General features: G+C 51.3%; 1 protein-coding gene across 1 annotated transcript; it reads left to right on the top strand.

Moving 5' to 3' along the window:
- Positions 1-928: 928 nt before the first annotated feature.
- Positions 929-14,324, top strand: LOC119103973 (uncharacterized). The gene is made up of 6 exons (XM_037227684.1): positions 929-1,323; positions 1,661-1,744; positions 4,967-5,191; positions 8,813-8,932; positions 9,415-9,541; positions 14,054-14,324. The coding sequence occupies exons 1-5, from the start codon at positions 1,143-1,145 to the stop codon at positions 9,525-9,527; spliced, it is 723 nt and encodes a 240-aa protein (XP_037083579.1). The 5' UTR covers positions 929-1,142; the 3' UTR covers positions 9,528-9,541; positions 14,054-14,324.
- Positions 14,325-18,406: the final 4,082 nt, after the last annotated feature.

Raw genomic sequence — 18,406 nt, 5'->3', positions numbered from 1 at the left:
TGCTGAAGACACATGAGTCTTACCGTGAGTCTGAAGCGGACCCTACCAGAGAAGTTCCTGTCGCGCACGTTACTCTACCTGCTCCAGCGGGTAAATGCGTGCTGTCATCCACTTCAACTGATGGAGTGTAAGATGAATCGTGGGTGACATGTGCAGTGACCCCATCCAAGGTCATCCAAGGTCAGCTCTCGGTCCTCAAGCACTGCATTTCAATGGCGGATAAGGTGCAAATGCGTTGGCAGTTCCCGGACCCGCTGGCGACACACGTCAGCCAGCAGCCTGACTGGTGTGACATTTGCGACCGGCCAGCTACATCACCTTTCGGGGCGGGCGCCACCAGCGTGTGCAAGGCGGCGCGGGAGTGGGGTGCAGGGAGGGGGTGCAGGGTCCGGTCCGGCTTGGAGCGTCCACGGTCTGGCGCGACCCTGTCGGCCACTGACAGGCACCCGGTGGCATGCTGGAGCGACCAGCGGCGCTGCCTGCGGCTGGCACCTCGGCTGAGGGTGCCACACCCCTCCACGCCACCGTCCGTCGCCGCCGCAGCCGGCCCCGGCCTAGGCGACGGCAGTAGCAAAAACCGTCAGCCGGGCGATTGCCCTGACACCTGACCCTGCCCAGGGGTGCAACGCGCGGCCGCCGCGGGCGCTCGACTCCAGGAGCCGGCGGCCGGGCCGGGGCGGTGCCTGCCGGCCGGCGGGGCGGCGAGCGCCGCCGGGCCTGGCACGGCCGCCGCCCGTCAGCGCTGACAGTCGCGGCCGCGGCGAACCACCATGCGGCGGCCGGGTGCGCTGCTGCTGCTGACGCTGTGCGCGCTTGCGCGGCGCGGCGGCGTGGCGGCCGGTTCGCCAAAGCGCCGACCCATCAGCCAGCCGCCGCCGGGTCGGGAGCCGCCGCCGCCGCCGCCGCCGCCGCAGGGTCCGGAGCCGCCGCCCCTGCGGAGTCGGGGACGGTTGCCGCCGCCGGGTCCGAAGCCACCGCCGCCGCCGGGACCGAAGCCGCTGCCACCGGCGGGCTCCGGACTGCCGCCTGCCGACTCCGAGTCTCCTGTCGCTCCACCGCCGCTGCCTGACGAGGGGCCGCCGTTGCCGGCCGGCTCCGGGCCGCCGCTGCCCGGCGAGGGGCCGCCGCTACCGGCCGGCCCCATGCTGCCGCCTGCCGACCCCAACCCTCCTGTCGGTCTGCCGCCGCCGGCAGGCAAAAGGGGTGTGCTGAACCTGCCGCCGATCCCTCCGCTGGCCATTGACAGCCCGAGACTGAGCGACCGGCTTCGCAACAGCTCCCACCGGCCGCTTAGTCACGTGTCGCTGCTGTTCGAGGCCTCAAGTGAGCCCGCGGCGCCGCCAACGGCGCCCGCTGTCCGCCGCCGCTCGTCGAGAGCGTGGGCGGTGATCGTGCTCTGGCGCTGTGGTTGTCAGCTGAATGTCCAGCGGTGGGGTCTCAGCGGCGGCTAATGTCAGGGAGGAGTCAAGTTTCCGCCGTTACGATTGATGTCCGCTGGCGGTGTAGGAGCGGGCCAGTGTGTTTGCAGTGTGAGCCTGTTGGACTTCACCGCTTTTTCGTTCGTTGAATGGCGCGGCTGATGCGAAACACGTCAGGTATTCTGCGCGAGCATTCGTGCCGTCCACTGAGCTAACCATGGTGTTGACCTCCTCGCTGTTAGGTTCGTCATTGGATGATGCTGATTTGAGACCGACAGGAAGTGCCAGCAGCGTGTTTCGAAGACATCTGTCGGTCAGAGCTGGAGGTGAGAAAGCTCTCGATCGCACGAGCGCCGATTACTAATCGGCCATATTTAGCTATGAGCCAACACGGCCTTGACCGTGCCTCATTGCAGGCTGGATCGTTTTCCCATCCTTCACAGAACATGAACATTGAAACTTAACCCTGTTCCCTTGCGGGCTGCAAGATTTACTTGACGTGTGGGGACAGATTCTACCAAGAGCTCTGATCTCAACAACCGCTCTTCCAATTTTGGGATAAACGTCCTCCGATTTGTCTTAATATAATCTTTATTTCTAAACTCCGAACCACCAAAATGATTCCTCTAAGATTGGATGGTGGGCCCCTACACGTCAGGATGGGCCCTCTGGAGCCCAGAATGGGCCCTTTAAGTCAATAATGGACCCTCTAAAGGTGAGAATGGGCCGGTTTTAGTCCAGAATGGAACGTTACAATCGAGCTCTCTATAAGCCAGAATGGGCCTCCAGAGTCATTAATGCGCCCTCTTTAGGTCAGAATGAGCCTAATACAGGTCAAAATGGGCCCTCTACAGGAAAAAATAGGCCTCGCAGAGTCAATAATGGACCCTCTTCAGGAAAGATGGGCCCACTAGGAACTACAGGTCAGAATGAGACCTGTACGGGTCTGAATGGGCCCTTGTTAGCCCGGAATGGGGTTTTTGCAGGTCAGAATGGGTCCTTTATAGTCGATAATATTTTCTTTAAATGTCAGAACGTGCCCTTTACAGTCCAGAATGCACCTTCTATGGGCCGGAATGGGATCTCTACAGGTTATAATAGACTTCTTACAGCCCAGAGTGGGCCCTCTGTCGGCCAAAATGGGCGTCTACGGGTAATTATGGGTCCTTTGCAGTCAATACCAAATCTTCTATAGGTCATAATGGGCCCCGTACAGGCCGGAATGGATCCTCATAAGACCAGGGTGGGCCCGCTAGAGACCAGAATGGACTCTCCATAGTCAATAATGGGCCTTCTACAATTGTGATTGGGCCTGTTCCGGCCGGAATGGGCCCTCCACAGTCAATGCTGGACGTTCTACAGGCCAGAATTGTCCATCTACAGACTCATAATTTCCCTCATATGGTCAGAATGGACCCTTAAGAAGTCAGAATGGACCCTCGGCACGCTAGCATAGACTTTCACAGGTTTACATAATCACGTAAGTTGTTCAGCGCATTGGTGAGGAACATTATTCACACAGATAACGCAGTAGTAATAGCCTTATTCCTCGGAGAAAAAAAAACTAGGAGAATGGAAATATAGTTGGGTTGATATTTCGGCAACATACGTTTGTCGAAACAATAGCAGAAGCGAATTTCCCAGCTTTCAGGCAGAGGGGGGCGGGGCGGGGCCAGCTATCTTCACCGCCTTTCCTTGGTTCCCGCGTCCTTGCGCATTGGTTGATTTGGGAACGCCGCACCCTGGTTCTTGGCCCCCAAGGTCCTTTCGAAAATGAATTATGGGTCCCAGGTTGCGTTTAATTCTTTTCCATCCACCAAAATCTAGTTCCTTGTTCTCATGAGCTTTCCACAAACACCATTCCCCGGTTTATAACTTCCACTGGTTCGTGCACAAAGACCGGGTCCTCGCTCATGTTAAGCACTAGCTTCTCCCAAACACCAGACTCTGATTTTTTTGTTCCGGAGGGTTCACTCAGAAAACACCAAGTCCCATTTTCTACCTCTCATTACCTCATTCGCAAGCACCAGGTTGGGCTATCACTTGACAGTTATTTACCATTTAAGGCATGTTGTCTGAAATTAAGGATAAAGTCGCATATTTGTCAGCAATATTTATAATCGCAACGCGCATAATATAAATGTGCTATGTGGATACCAACTGGTTCGTGACAGTAGTTCAGGTTGGGTTAGGTCCTTGCTGAATCCATGTGCATGTTCTAAGCCGGAACTAACTTCGTACTTACCTCCTCACATTGTCATAACCTCTCTCCTATTGTCAAGGTGTATTCTGGTCCTTGCTGGCTCTCTCGGCAAAGTTCAGCGCTGAATTATGGATCTTAATGAATCTGTGGTTTGATTTCAAATATATTTCTGACTTTTCGTGGTTTCAGAACCAGGAATTGGTTCCCAGAAGATATTAGAGTGGCCAGGCACATGTCTGCTGACTGAGCAGAAAGTGACAGCTTAGCCACGCTATGGATTACCTGTTTTGGATAAAATGCGATGCATCTCCGCTCATTCTGTTCTCTCTTCCGTTTTTTTCAAGCATACAATGTATCGCAGTTGTAAGCTAAGGGCATATCTACTGGTAAGTTTGAGAAAAAAAGTTCGAAAATGCACTACTGGTAACACACGGCGGTTCTTAAGCGAACAATTTCGCTGCTATGTCTGCAGCCATCTTTGCCCGTCAGCAGACTATCTCCCACCTCGGAATCCCGCGAAAGTCTTTAGTTTGGCTTCTATTACTGTCGGATTTTGTCCCCTTGGACTTTAAATCTTGATGTTTTCCATTTTCACTGCGATCTCCGTCGACTTTTAACTCTTATCCTTTACGGCTTTACTTCTACCGACTTTTCTTCTTAAAGGGTACGTCTCACAGGTGAAGATATTGAAATAACCATGAGATACGATGGAACAAGCTAACTTTTAACTATTGGCATACTTTTGAAGTGGAAAAGACTGCTCTAGACAGCACAATTATCTGTTCAGTAAACATGCTCCTCAATGCGTCATGGTTTGATTAATTTGGGTCATCAATGCGTCATCGTACCTTACACAACATTGATTGAGAGCCAATTGACGACCGTTATATCTGGAAATCGCGCTCACGAACGCCAGATATGAACGCCTCGACAATTACATTTTTCTTATGCATATGCCAACCGTGCCGTCTCGCGCATTGCCAACCGTTAAAGGGGGGGGGGGGGGGCTAGCTGTCCACTAAGCTCTGCGCGAGCGGCTCAGGAGATTCTTAAAACAAGATGCAGGTTTTAACGTTCCAGTGTTGGAGACACTTCGGACAGTGCAGTCGGGTGTTTCTGGAGTTTAATCTCTAGGTGTACATGACTTGATGCAGGAGAAGCTTGGTCGACCTGCTGCGCGGCCGTTTCTGGAGTTTAGTCTCTTGGCGTACATGACTAATGCAAGAGAAGCTTGGTCGTCCTGCTGCGCGGTCGTTTCACGCTGCCAAAGCCAGTCTCTCTGGCTCCCCCCCCCCCCCCCCGAGGCGCGTGCCCACCTTTGCCAGCGCGCGCCGTTCTCTCACAGGTCCCGTCATCGGCGTATCGCTGAGAAGCAACTTGACCAAGGTGCAGCGGCGCGACCGAGTCGACAACTCGACCGTGCTCGAGCAGAACAGGACCCGGCACGTGACCGGCGGCACCCGGCCCCGACTCGAAAACAGCCAGCTGCGAGACGCCACCAACAGTGCCGTGCTGGTCGACACCAACTCCACGTCCGACAGGCGCGGCGTCGCCGTCTCTGTCAGCTTCGGTAGGTCGCCGCCGGCGGGAGCTGGGACCAAGGGACGGCAGCAACTGAAAGTCGCGTGAATGAGACGCAAATAAAGGTCACGGTGATAACGCGTGCCAGTCCACTGCCAGCTAGGTCTGCCGCGTTGACCATATGGTCTTTAGGCTGCGTGACCACATGGCCTTTAGAGAGAAGTGATCAGGCATTAGCAAGCACGTTTTAATCCCCACAAGATCGTTTTTATGGTCTGCACTACCCTTTCTCTCTCATTCTCTGTCTCTATCTCTAAATCTGTCTCCCTCTCTCTTTCTTTTTCTTCCCTCCCTGTCCCCTCCCTGACCCGGGAGGCCTTCTGACCCGCGCCGTTGGCCCCGGATCGATGCAGAAGCCCTCATTGACGCAACAACATCCGCGATCGCCGCAGGTGGTCCAGTAATCGGTACATAGACGCCAGTTCGGTTTAACGGACCCATGCTGAAATTGAGTTGGAGGGCCCGCCTTTCGGTACTGAGGTCCTGATTGGCACAGGATTCTTCCATTGTCTCAATGTGAACACTCATCATAAGTTCGCATGTTTCCTTTCATTGTCAGAGAGCCCCGACCAACGTAAGAGACCCTTTGTCATTTGGGGACTCGTCCCGTCCTTGCTGAGGAAATTTTCCCCTGACCGACTCAGGGCCACTTGCTGCCACAGGCCCCAGTTAGACGCCGTGGCCTATGCCCGACACAGGAGCCCCTCACTGTGTCAAGGACGTCGAACGCTGCGAATCACGGCCCCGGCCTTGTTCCTGCTTGGGAAATGGACCCCAAAAGCTCAGACGGACATAGAGCCGACTATCTGACCTTCTGTCGAGAGCCTTCATTATGAGAGAGAACCGTAATAAGAGGGACATTATAGAAGCCCTCTGACTTGAGTTCGAAGTTTAATCGGGACCCCTTGATCTTTGGTTCCGAGGGGCCCTTCGGACCCCTCTTCGGACCTCCTCAAACAAGGCTCATGGTGACTCGGGCCGCTTTCCGACACAAGATCCCCTGATAGGCACTGTGGGCCCCTAGCCGACAGCGCCCAACCCTCATGGTTTCAGTGACCCCGACTTATGCAAATCGCGAGCTCGGCCTTCCTCGTCCTCGGAAACTCGGCACCCAGGACTCAGGCAGACACGCAGCCGGCTGTTCGGTGTCGGTGGTCTCTGGCCGAAATAGAGGCCTACACTGTCCCAAGGGTTCCCAATCGACGCAAGGCTCTCTCCGATCAATGTATTAGACCAAGGCCCTAATGGGCGGGGTCCCTAATGTGACCTACAGCCAGCCCTTCGGATCCCTCAGCCATCCCATCGGGCTCTTGATCTTTGGTCTCGAGAGACCCTTCGGCCCCTCTTCGGGCCCCCTCAAACACCGCCCCGACTCGAAGTTACACGTCGCCACAGGACACCTGTCCGGCACTCTGACCCTTAACCGATACAGGAGCTCCTCATTGTGTCAGAGACCCGAACATTACAAATCGCGAACTCCGGCCTCGTTTCTGCTTAGGAAATGGGTCTCAAGGATTCAGACGGCCGGGGAGCCGGCTGTTTGGTGTTCATGGTCTCTGACCGACTGAGACACCTTGTCTTGTCTCAGGAGCTTCTCAAACGGTACATGAGGACCTCTGACTGATATTGCAGGTCACAGCCCCACGGGCTGCGATTCTTTATGCGACCTACACCCGGTCTGTCCGGCCCTTATGCCCTCCAGCCGGGCCCTTGATTGTCAGTTCCGGTGGACCGCCCGGGCCCCTCTTCGGGCCATACTGAACACTGCCATCAGTCGGCTCGGGACCCCATGGGAACACAGGACCCTCTGTTAGGCACTTTGGACCCCTGACAGACACAGGGGCCCCTACCAGTAAATCGCCTGCCACGGCTTTGCAGGCCATTAGGAAGTGGACCCTCAGGCCAATGCCGACACGGAGCCGACTGTGTGGCATTGGTGGCTCCTGACCGACATATAGGCCCATATCGACTCAGGCGGTCCCCGATCGGCGCAAAAAACGTTCTAACTGTCATTTGGGGGCCCGTCCCTGCAGGCCGGGAAGCTGAATAAGACTTCGACCAGCCCTTCGTGTCCTTAAGCCCTCAAACTTGGCCCTTGGTCGTCGGTCCCGGTGGGCCCTCTAGGCTCTTCTGGCCTGCCTCAAACACTGTCCCTGGCCGACTCGGGTCCCTTGCCAACACAGGGCCGCCTGGTAGGTGCTGTGGGACCCTGACAGACGCTGGGGCCCTGGAGAATGCAAGTCGCTTGCACCTGCTTTGTCCCTTTTTGGGAAATGGGCCATCAAGCCCATGCCGACACGGAGCCGACTGCGCGTTATTAGTGGTGCCTGGCCGACATATGGGCCCTTATCGACTCAGGGGCCCCTAATCAGCGCGTATGGCCCTCTGGCTAGCGACCCTCTGGAGTGCCCGGCCCTGCGTGCCAGGCCCCTAATTACGACTGCCGGCGGGCTTTCGAGAACTTACTTGCAGGTCCCGAGGGACCCTTCGGGCCCATCGGAACCTTAGGGGGGCAGATGTCCCTTCCCCTGCCTACGCTACTGCTTGCCTAAAGCATGAAAGAGTTGGCATGCCAAAGACAGCAGGCCCCTACAGATACTGTTTGGTGAGAAATGGGCATGATACTAAAAACGATGTTTCCAGGTGCCTGTATATATATATATATATATATATATATATATATATATATATATATATATATATATATATATATATGGGTGCATTGATATAGGTGCAGGTACCAATAGTTGGAGACATAATTTGCATATATTTAGCCCAGCATTCCTTCTTTGCTCATATGCATTGAGAGCGCTTAGAGGAACACTAGTGGTGGGGTGTGGTCAAAGTCAGCGTTGGTTGGGGGGGGGGGGGGGCTCAGGCCCCCAGAGGCATCTAGTTGGCCTAAAAGGTTTCCCTCAGGTTTGTTGACAAGCCTGAGGGCTGTGTAGCTGGTTAACACCTAACGAGCTGGAGACCTAGCAGGCACCGTTTGAAGCTGGGACCCTGGGGGCACTAGAGCATGCGCACCGGAGACCCCGTTGGTTGGCCGCGGTAGGTGCCCGCACCCTGCGGGTAAATCGGAATCATCCACTCGCGCCGAGATAAGAACTGAGTGCAGACTTTTGCAGGAAGCAATGGACATTTCCGAGCTATCAACAGTGTATCTGCGTAGCAAATGGCGCAGCAACATGTTAAGTAGCAGGTTGCTTGTATCGCTATTATTCAATAGATATTATCACACCGTACATTCACAAAAAAACGTGTGCTTTTACGCGAGTCCTGGCACGAGCCCCCCAAGTGATTCCGCGGCTAACAGTGTAACCTTTGACTGACAGACCGGTTATGTCGTGCGCATCTCGGGAGGAGCCCTCCGTCCCTCCTCAGGCCACTTGTGCACCTCCCAGACGGCATACGAGGTCCGTTTGTAGGGTGTCGCTGGACGGCGGCGTAAGAACATGCAAAAATATATTCCTCTTTTAACCGAAAATAATGGAATGTTTTGACTGGGCACCGGCATCGGAACGACGCAAACGCATGCGGATGAGACCGGTCCAGAGCCAGCAGGGTTTCGCTGCTGCTTCTGTGTCCAAATCTGGCATCTCTTCTGCAGACGGGACCAACTCGATGCTGCATCTGAGGGCGGACAGCCACCAGGCGACCACCGACATCACGCGCAGGAGTGACCTGGACAGGAACATACGCAACTCCACCGACACCGTCTCGGAGACGGGTGAGGTGGATGCAGCAATTCTACCCTTGATTATTTGCCCATCTAGCCGCCACGTCTTCATGGACACAGTCAAAAATGTGACCTCGTGCCTTGATTGCTAGAGGTCTGGGATTAGGCCATGCAGCGTCAGCAACAATGAGCTGCAACGTAATGAAACACCGTGCCACTCGTTTTCTTTACCAACATAATGCAGCATTTATAAATGATCGGAAAAATGGACGTACTAAACCAATGAAAGCGTTTCATAAATTAACAGGTTTTTGTTGCCTCTACGCATCAGGCGTCTAGGCGGAAGGTCGGTGGAACGACGTTTTGAGGTTTTCGTGCTCAACTGTGTAGTTCAGCGCCTTAAAATAATTAAGATGGTGTCGTCTATTGATGATTTCTTCAGAAATAAGACCGCTGAAATTCGAGGCGCAAGGTGCGATAACGTGCCCATTACGACGATCTGCCACAGAACAACCACGCTCCCCTCTCCACAGATTACCAACGACGCAGCAGCGTTCTACGCAGGAAGCGGAATAGCACAGACAACGCCAGGATTTCGCAGGTTGAAGGAAATTTCGCCATCACCATCAATAATCCAAGGAACTGAGGTCATACGCATTGGTGAGTACTAGCTACGACTGGAGTCTCACGCAGAGCTGGGCTCAACACTAGCTGGCGGAACATTTGTTATTTTCATTTGGCTTTAGTTATGAAACAGTTGTAAAAGGGCATCGCATATCTGCTAATGTGACTCGGCTCGTTCAGTGTCATTCGGATCGCGAAAATACAATTTATTCACTTAAATGTTATTTGTTTGGCAAATTTGGCTGAAACTGATCTTGCTTAGCCTGGCATCCTTCAGCAAGATGCTTGGAGCGATGTGGTATAGATGAGATAAGAACAGGCACGATGCATACCAATTACCATCTCGCAGGTAATACCAAAATAGGAGACAATGAATTTTTGCTGACGTAGTGTTCGCGAGTTAATTTTAAAAAAGTGCGATTGAGTGAAGTTTCCTAGCTATGGGTCCGTGCGCTACAAGATCAGTTCAACAGCCGCGGACGACGCAATTAGTCCGTTTGCAGCAATCCACAGTTTTGGTGGCCAAGGTAAAAAAAGTGTGATCGCACAAAGTTTTGGGTGGGTATTGGTCAACAATAAACAGTCCCACACACCCCTTCATCCGTTACAGCCCGACGCTTTTCGGTCTACGCGGCGCGTTGCAATGATAACGATTTCGGGAATACGAAATTGCCACTTCTTGGTCAATTGCTGGCGCGTCTTTGGGTTGAGTCATGTTGATATCGTGTAGTGAGTTGCAGACTGTTTATTCACCTACACCATGTAACTGGTTTCAAGCCTTTGTGCACCCAGATCGGCAAAATCCGACCTCAATCCTGTTCTAATGTGAAATGAATTGCAGAAGTTTCATTAACGTAGGTCATTAATTTTCAGCTGTCAGTTTAGCCGTCTTGCATTAATTTAGTTTCATTCATCAACTAAGCCACTTACATTGTTTATTGCCGGCACCAAAATTGTGTTAAAATAACCATCTTTCAGGAGAATCCGCGCACCGTCAAGGTCAATTAGCAAATATCAACAAACTATAGAGCACAGCTTTTCAGCGATTGCGAGTCTTGCTGCTGGAAACTGTGTAAAAAAAGAATAAATGTTGACTGTGATTAGTGACTTAAAATGTTTGCATCTGAAATTATTATGTTGCAATAAATGCGTCATTTCAAACGTCGCAATTGAGCCGAATCCCCATATCCCACGACCAACAGGAATGGCATGGTTGGTGGTGGCTGTGCTGGAGGTGAATGAAGGTGAATGCTTGCATATTTCACCAATTTTTGATATACCTAAAATCTTAGGAAAAACATTTTAAGCAAGTCTTTTAATAAAATATCATGCTTATGACTTTGACTTTGATTTTGACTTTGACTTTGACTGATCCACTTAGACTGACTTAGACTTTGGGTCATCCAGATACACTTGTTACTAACTTAGCCCCGTGCGCTCATTGCGGGGCAATGGTGAAAGCGTGCGGTGGTACATTCTCTTGAAATCATCGTCTTTGTCAGGTGAGCTGAAAGTTTTTGTGTAAAGTTAGCGATCTTCAATATACCAGGAGGTGCTGGTTACACGATGTTGTAGTGGTAAGTAGCAATTATATTGACATGTGCATCGTATCCAGAATTTATTCAGCGCCATGAATATAATTGTTACCGTCTTTCTTATATGTTTGTCAGATACCTGCAGTGTATAAACTTTAACATTCCTTTAAACAAACGTTTTTAAGGTTGATATGTATTTCACTATTGTCAGGATATTTTTAGAACAATATTAATTTAAATTTAGACTAAAATGAGATAATATTGAAGATGCAGTTTTTACATTGTGACTTCAAAATGCATCCAACAGACGGACAGCCTCGTATTAAACGATATGACCCAGCGTCGCCAAGCACGTATTTTATTGATGGATTGGTAAAGATGACTGGCCAATTCGTTCAAAACGCTATATACGCTGTACAGTTTAGACAGCTGGCTCCAAATAACATGCTTTTGAAGCTATGTTTGAGCCCGGACATCACCTAGCATCCTCCACAAAGGCATCTTGGAAGTTATCGCACATCCCTCGGTGTCCCCTTGCACCACTGGACAGGCTTGACAAAGTTGCCTGTGTACTTGCGAATTCTCTGACAAAGGGGCGAAAACCTTTTTCCAAGTCGTGAAGATCACGGAAGTTTTGCACCCCATTGTTAGATATGGCCTTATTCGGCCTTACGATCGTCTTCTTCTGATTTCTTCGTCTGATTATCCCCACCACATGCCTCATCTCCCAAACACTTCTCATCGAGTGAAAGTTGAGGAAGGCTGTCCTTCACCAGACTATTCATATCTAGGTCTGCAAATGAGGTGCATCCTAGTTTCTTTGCAACATCATTTATCCTGTTTGTAGCCTGCAGTATGGTTTCATCTTTTTCTTGACGCACCGATATGATACCAAGGTCCAGACCAAAGTCTGCAACATCGACCGATATCGTGCAGCCGTCAAGCTCGTAAACCTTCCGCATAGTCTCGATGGTTGCGAACGTCTCTAGGTGCTGCGTTGATAATTCCTTGACACTAGTTATGCTGTCCTTTTTCAAGTCCAGTAGCAGGCAAAGCTGTTTTACGATGGTTTCATTATCTTTGGTTTCTTGATATTGGCTGGCATAGTCGCTATCAGCACCACCAGTAGGATATTTGAGTTCAAAGACGTTTGCCCTAGATCTCAACCAATAGTTTGCCAAGGTTAGCTTAAAATCACTCGTGTCATAGTATGTATCCAGGAATGCTTCCTCTTGCGATAGCTTACCACCTAATTCTAAGGCTTTGTCGTGAAAGTTCTTAGGAACAAGAAAGTTTCTATCCACCTTGCGGTCTTTGATACTTTCCTGCTCCAGATTACTTACAGATGTCATGATTTCCAATCAAACAGCTCTGAAATGCAAATCCGTCTTTGTGAATACACCTAACGACGTTTACGCCATTTGCTGCTCCGATCGTTGAGTTGCACTAATTTCAAGACCCCAGTAAAGGAACACGGCCAAAATTAATGAAAATGTCAAACAAAATGTCGGCACGTGCCGAAAACAAGTTTAGTGCCCCTGTTCTTCCTTGATCCTGACAGCTTATTGTGTTTTCAACAAAAACAGCTACTGCATCACAACGTGAGAACACTTGTGGGGGACCGGGTGCCGGTGGCGTAGTTAACTGCTGCGCGTCTGGGAAGCCAGAGGTGCGGGGTTCGATTCCCCGCAGTGCCCGCCCTTCCTGCCAGGGTGAGAAGCAGGCGACGCCATATAGACTCAGCAGCTGGGTGCGTCGTAAAAGCCCCAGTGGCACAAACACACACTTGTGACGGAATAACCTGGTACGCTTAAAATGTTGTTCAATGGTCTAACTCTGTCTATTGTGGATGTTTCCTTTTTCGTGTGCGAGTGACTGTCGTAACTCATGGAACCCATAGCTTTAAACGTGATCGTGTTCAGAAAAAAATGCAAAAGAAGATACTGACAAAAATAATGGAGCGTATAATCCACCAGCAGCTCTTAGCTACATCCCTAATAACCACCTCCTTACTCCAAACCACAGTTTCAGACCACGCCCTCCTACTGCACCCGGGCTGGTTTGTTATCAGATCAAATCCTAACTGCCGACAATTACGGAGACATGCCACTATCTGCTTACTTGATTTAGTAAACACTTCAGTGTGACAGACCACTAAAATGACTGTCTAAACTTGGCCTGCACATTATCGATGTCTCTTGATTTTCGGCTAAACTCATAGACCATGCTCAGAGCTGAGAATATTTAACGGGTTGGGAAACAGCAACTTCTCTACAAAGCTGCCTAACAATATGGGAGTTTTCCAGGGGTCGGCATTAAGTTCCCTACTATATTGTATCTTCGCGAACGGTCTTAGCCTCTTCGCAGATAGTGCAGTCGTTGTGCAGCATGCGGACGACACCCGAATTCCAGTGAGCAGCAAAAAGATCAAGTTGAAAAACGCCGTTTTGCAGATAGAACTCAATCTCAACATCATCACCCATCGCGATGTTTGGTTTCGCACTCCAGAATTTGAAGTGATTGCTGAGAAGACGCAAATGATCTTATTCGGTAGCCCACAAAATCTGCACAGCCCTCCGACCATTATCTTGCACTCTAATGCGCAAGAATTGTCCCGTCGCTCGGATGTCCAAATGTAGGACTAGTCTTTGATTCGTCTCTTAGCTGGAATTCTCATTTGTCTCTCGTCACAGGAGTTTGTCTCGGTATCTTCGCTGGTTAATCATATCTGAGGCACTAGTCGCCGCTCTGGTGAACGCCGCGGTCCCCTCGCACATCCGATACTGCTTTTCAGTTCATGGCAATGACATTAAAACAAAAAAGGAGATAAAAACAATCAGCACTACAGCGTAAGAAGTACTTGGGCGGAAATATTTCAAGCACATGGCGGATCGAGGCCTTGTCAAATTCCATACGTTGGCGCTTCTCCATAAGACGCTATGTTCAGAAGCGCTGCCACGTGCGTTCTGGGTGCTTTCCCATACAAACACTGACTGCTTGTGCGATGTTCTAGGTGCAAAGCCTTCAGTCATCTGCACTCGATCACTCAGAAGCAGCGCCATCGAAGAATGAAAAGCAAGAGCGCAGGGTCGGGCCGGACTGTGACTGCATGCTGCTGGCCAAAGTTCTTCCGTCTCTGAAGAAAGGTGTTAGGAAATTGGTGGGGCTTATTCCACTTACCAACGAAATGGTTTGATTACCTTGACTTCAGCATATTTATTGGCTGCATGTTCATGACATACGTTCTTTGTAAACCATTTATAAAATACACACAGTCGGTATACGAAGTTGAAGCATCCATTTCTGCTTCCGTTGTGCCAGCTGTGTACTGTTGTCGGGTGGCGGGCGACATCAGACCGCCTCTGCACATCAGTGCGCTCCACGCTCAACACCAACCAGAAACGTCAGCTCTGTTCCCAACAAAGGGGACAAAGTTTAACTCTGAACGCCTCGGACATGGAGTCGCATCATCACCGTTCACCGATAGGCTCGCTGGAAAAATCGCTGGCACTGGCGGTGAACCAGTGTCCGCGCGGGGCCTAACGCACAGAGCAGGGTCACTGGCAGTGGCGGTGAACCAGTGTCCGCGCGGGGCCTAACGCACAGAGCATGGTCACTGGCAGTGGCGGTGAACCAGCGTCCACGCAGGGCCTAACGCACAGAGCATGGTCACTGGCAGTGGCGGTGAACCAGCGTCCACGCAGGGTCTAACGTACAGAGCAGGGTCGCTGGCAGCGGCGGTGAACCAGTGTCCACGCAGGGCCTAACGCACAGAGCAGGATCACGGGCAGTGGCGGTGAACCAGTGTCCACGCTGGGCCCGAGACACATGGCAAGAGGCACGTGGCACGAGGCACAAGGCACATGGGGCGAGGCACAAGGCACATGACAGAAGGGCCGTTGCCATTGAAGCACGGATTTAGGCTTCAACGAAAAACACACCGCTTCCTTCGGTACAAACTTTATTGAAAACAACGCCGACAGATGGCGCAACCGTGACCACCCGCCGATGCTCGTGGGTCGACGGCGGGAGAATGGCACTGGCCGTACCCGCCGGACAGGTAGCGCCGCCGCCGCTGGAGGCGGGCGCACCTCAGTTCGGAGTAGTGACACCCACGGCCCAGCTACAGAGAGGTGAGCTGGAGTCAGGTGCGCAGGCAGGAGGGCACGGTGGGCACGTGCCGAATCTTAGGGCCCGAGGGACCGTTCCGACGATTAAAGGCCCGATTTGAGTGTCCGAAGTCATCTTGGGGTCCCGGCCCTGGGCCCTTTGCGCCAATTGGGCGCCAATTGTGATGAGGGTCTCCATGCTGGTCAAGCGCCACCAGCACTGAACAGTCTGGATCTGAGAGTCAGTCAGGCTACCTGTCAGTCTGAATCTGAGAGTCCATTTCCCGAGCAAGGACGGCGCTGGGACCCGCGACTTACATTGTTCGGGGCCCCTGAGTCAATGAGAAGCCCTCTGTAAAGGCCAGAAACCCTTGCAGCCTTGCAGGGGGTTATGTGTCGGCAAGGGGCCACCAGTCAACCAGGGGCAGTGTTCAAGGGGAACCGAAACGGGGCCCGATGGGCCCTTTGCGACCGACGAGCAAGAGGCCAGTTGGAAGGCCGAAGGACCAAAAAGGGCGGAATGGAAAAGTCACATTAAGGATCTCTGCCTGTAGGGCCGTGATATCAAGTGACAGTCAGACGCCAAATGAAAGGCCGGTTGACATGTTCGATAGGGCACGGAGGAGGAGGGGGGGGGGGGGGGAGGAGAGGAAAGAGGGCTCCGAACATCACCTCGTGACAAATGATCGAGGGCTTGATCGGAAGGCTGAACGGCCTGAAAGATGCGCCACCTTAAGGTTTCCCATCCGCAAGGCCGTCAGCTCAGATGTCAGTCAAACGGCCTTTTACACCAATAGGAGACAATGGTGCAACGAAATGAGACAATAAGTCTAAAATGGAATAGTAAAAGGACCCTCTGCCAGTCAGCAACTCAAGTACTAAACGTGGGGGGGGAGGGGGAGAGGGGGAGGGGCGTTCACGTCATTTCAGCCAAGGGTGCATTAGTTTGAAGGCTAAATAATTTTCAAGTCTCCACCTGCGGCAATGAGACATCCTGCTGCGTCAATGAGGGCTCCTGCATCGATCTGGACCCGGGCCGACTGGCCGAATTAGAAGGTCTCCCACACCAGGGTAGGAACCAGTGCACGGTGCATCCCTCTAAAGGTCTGAAGACCGACCAGGGGACTCCGCCCCGGGGCAACAGAATCACAGCCGGAAGACACCCCGCGCTGGAACGGAATGGCCCTTCAGCCCTCGGCCGGAAACAGTTGTGTACCCCTGATGCTCTACCCACGGAACGCCTCGCACGGGAAAGGTAAGCGGTCTCAGAAGTGTTCATTACAGTGGATCGAGATGAGGTTACAAATGAAGAAAGGATACCTTATTTGCCTGATAACGTCTATCGTAATGCAGAATCCACCTACGAAACACGTTACTTAAGTTTTGAGCTTAGTAGTAAGTAATAGTAATAGTAAGAGCATTTTGGAGCAGTTGGCGCTGCACCACCACAAACACGACTGTTTGCGGTGATATGCGGTGATTTGTGGTGATTGTGGTGGCCATATTGATAGTGATCAGGAGCACGGTGATATGTTTGAGGTGATATGCGATGATTTGTGGTGATTGTGGTGGCCGTATTGATAGCGATCAGGAGCACGGTGATATGTTTGCGGTGATATGCGGTGATTTGCGGTAATTTGGCGGCCATGTTTAGAGTGATCAGGAGCACAGTGATATATTCGCGGTGATATGCGATGATCTGCGGTGATTGTGGCCGCCATATTTATAGTGATCAGGAGCAGAATAAAGCCAGTGAAATGGATTGTTGGCGTGACGTTTCTATAACGTCATGCATGTTTGAGTGACTTCCCAATAGGCAGAACGTAATAGGCTGCACAAGCTCACGTGGATGAAGCTTAGGAACAACGGGCTTTTGAGTTTATAAAGGCTGTGAACTGTATGGTAACATCATAAAAAATGGCTGTCTCAGGTGTACACACGATGAAAATGTGGAGCAATCCCTTTAAAAGAAATGTTTTACATTTGAACATACCGAAGCAAGCATCAGATAGGATGAAACAAGCTCTCTTATTATGTTGGTATGCTTTTAAGTAAAAAAACTGCTAGACTACACAGTTTATCTGTCTAGTAAAGATACTCCTCGACATGTCATTATTTGATTACGTTATCGTACCTTGTACAACATTGATTGGAAGCCATTCGACAGCCATTATATCTGGGAACCGTCGTCACAAACACCAGGTATAAACGACTCGACCATTATATTTTTCTCGGAATTCATCGCCGTATGGCTTATGGAATGGCAGAATTTGAATGACGTTATTATGAAGTCATGAGTGCCAAGGTGACCTGGAAATACTCTTCCCGAAATAGTCTCCCGATGCTCGGGGCATGTAGCTCCGAAACTAGAGGGAATTTAGGCCTTAAGAACGGGGGGGGGGGGGCCTGAACCGCACCTAAAGGTCTTCAAGATGGCTATCTCAGTTCTAAACCCCATACAAATGTGAAACACCCCTGTAACTGACATACCCACCGGCCACGATCGGCGGATTCGACGGTTGCCTTGCGCCGCTCGCGACGGTCATAGATCACCGTGCAGTGTTCATCGGAAAACTGTCGATCTCAGAATCCAGGAATGCTAAAAACACGTCTTTGATATCAAAAGATGTCAAATGAATCATTTGGAAGTCACAGAAATTTGGTTGCGGTTGGACGACATGCCGGAAACATGTCCCCAGAAAATCTTAAGGGAAGGGGGCCGCATCCACTCCCCGTCATTTCAGGGCGAGGGTTAAAAGTTAGCAGAAGTAGCTTTTCTGAGTAACCAAATGTATTCATTCTTAAGCACATTTCAGGAAGCTCATGTGGCGCCTCAGTGCCCGGAGCATGGTCTCAGGCCACATCTGGACTGCAGCGCTCATATCTTATTCCAACCTTTTGTTTACTCGCCGACGGCCAGCGTTATAAATCACATGATGTTGAAAGACGCGAATTTTAAAACCACCAACAAGATGCTGCTATCTTCGAGACTAAAACTAACCTTGCCTGGTATTAAAGCGAGTAAAACATGTCAGCTTTTTACCAGCTGGAAGCCTGTCTGCCAGTTGTAGTGGTGTAAAAGAGCATTTTTACATCGAGGCCCTCCTCTGACCTAAAGGCGACGATGAAGCCACAGGCGATCTTTTCTGACTTTGGTATGATTCTTCAGCCCTTAGTGAACCATTTTGAACTCGGAGATCACTAAGTTTCCTTTCCGGGCATTCGAACCATGGGGCGACTATCGAAATCCTTGTGGC

Source organism: Pollicipes pollicipes, unplaced genomic scaffold (genome assembly GCF_011947565.3).
Source record: "Pollicipes pollicipes isolate AB1234 unplaced genomic scaffold, Ppol_2.1 Scaffold_5724;HRSCAF=6776_pilon_pilon_pilon, whole genome shotgun sequence".
NCBI lineage: Eukaryota > Metazoa > Arthropoda > Thecostraca > Pollicipedomorpha > Pollicipedidae > Pollicipes > Pollicipes pollicipes.
The sequence above is the reverse complement of the archived record's forward strand: the minus strand, read 5'-3'. Positions and strand labels throughout refer to the sequence as shown.

What these genes read in the sequence shown, in the direction of transcription:
- LOC119103973 (XM_037227684.1), top strand. Translation starts at nt 1,143, where the DNA reads ATGCTGCCGCCTGCCGACCCCAACCCTCCTGTCGGTCTGCCGCCGCCG. An exon ending in GCTGCTGTTCGAGGCCTCAA is followed by an intron (nt 1,324 to 1,660) that starts GTGAGCCCGCGG and finishes CCTCGCTGTTAG; the next exon opens with GTTCGTCATTGGATGATGCT. An exon ending in CGACACCGTCTCGGAGACGG is followed by an intron (nt 8,933 to 9,414) that starts GTGAGGTGGATG and finishes CCCTCTCCACAG; the next exon opens with ATTACCAACGACGCAGCAGC.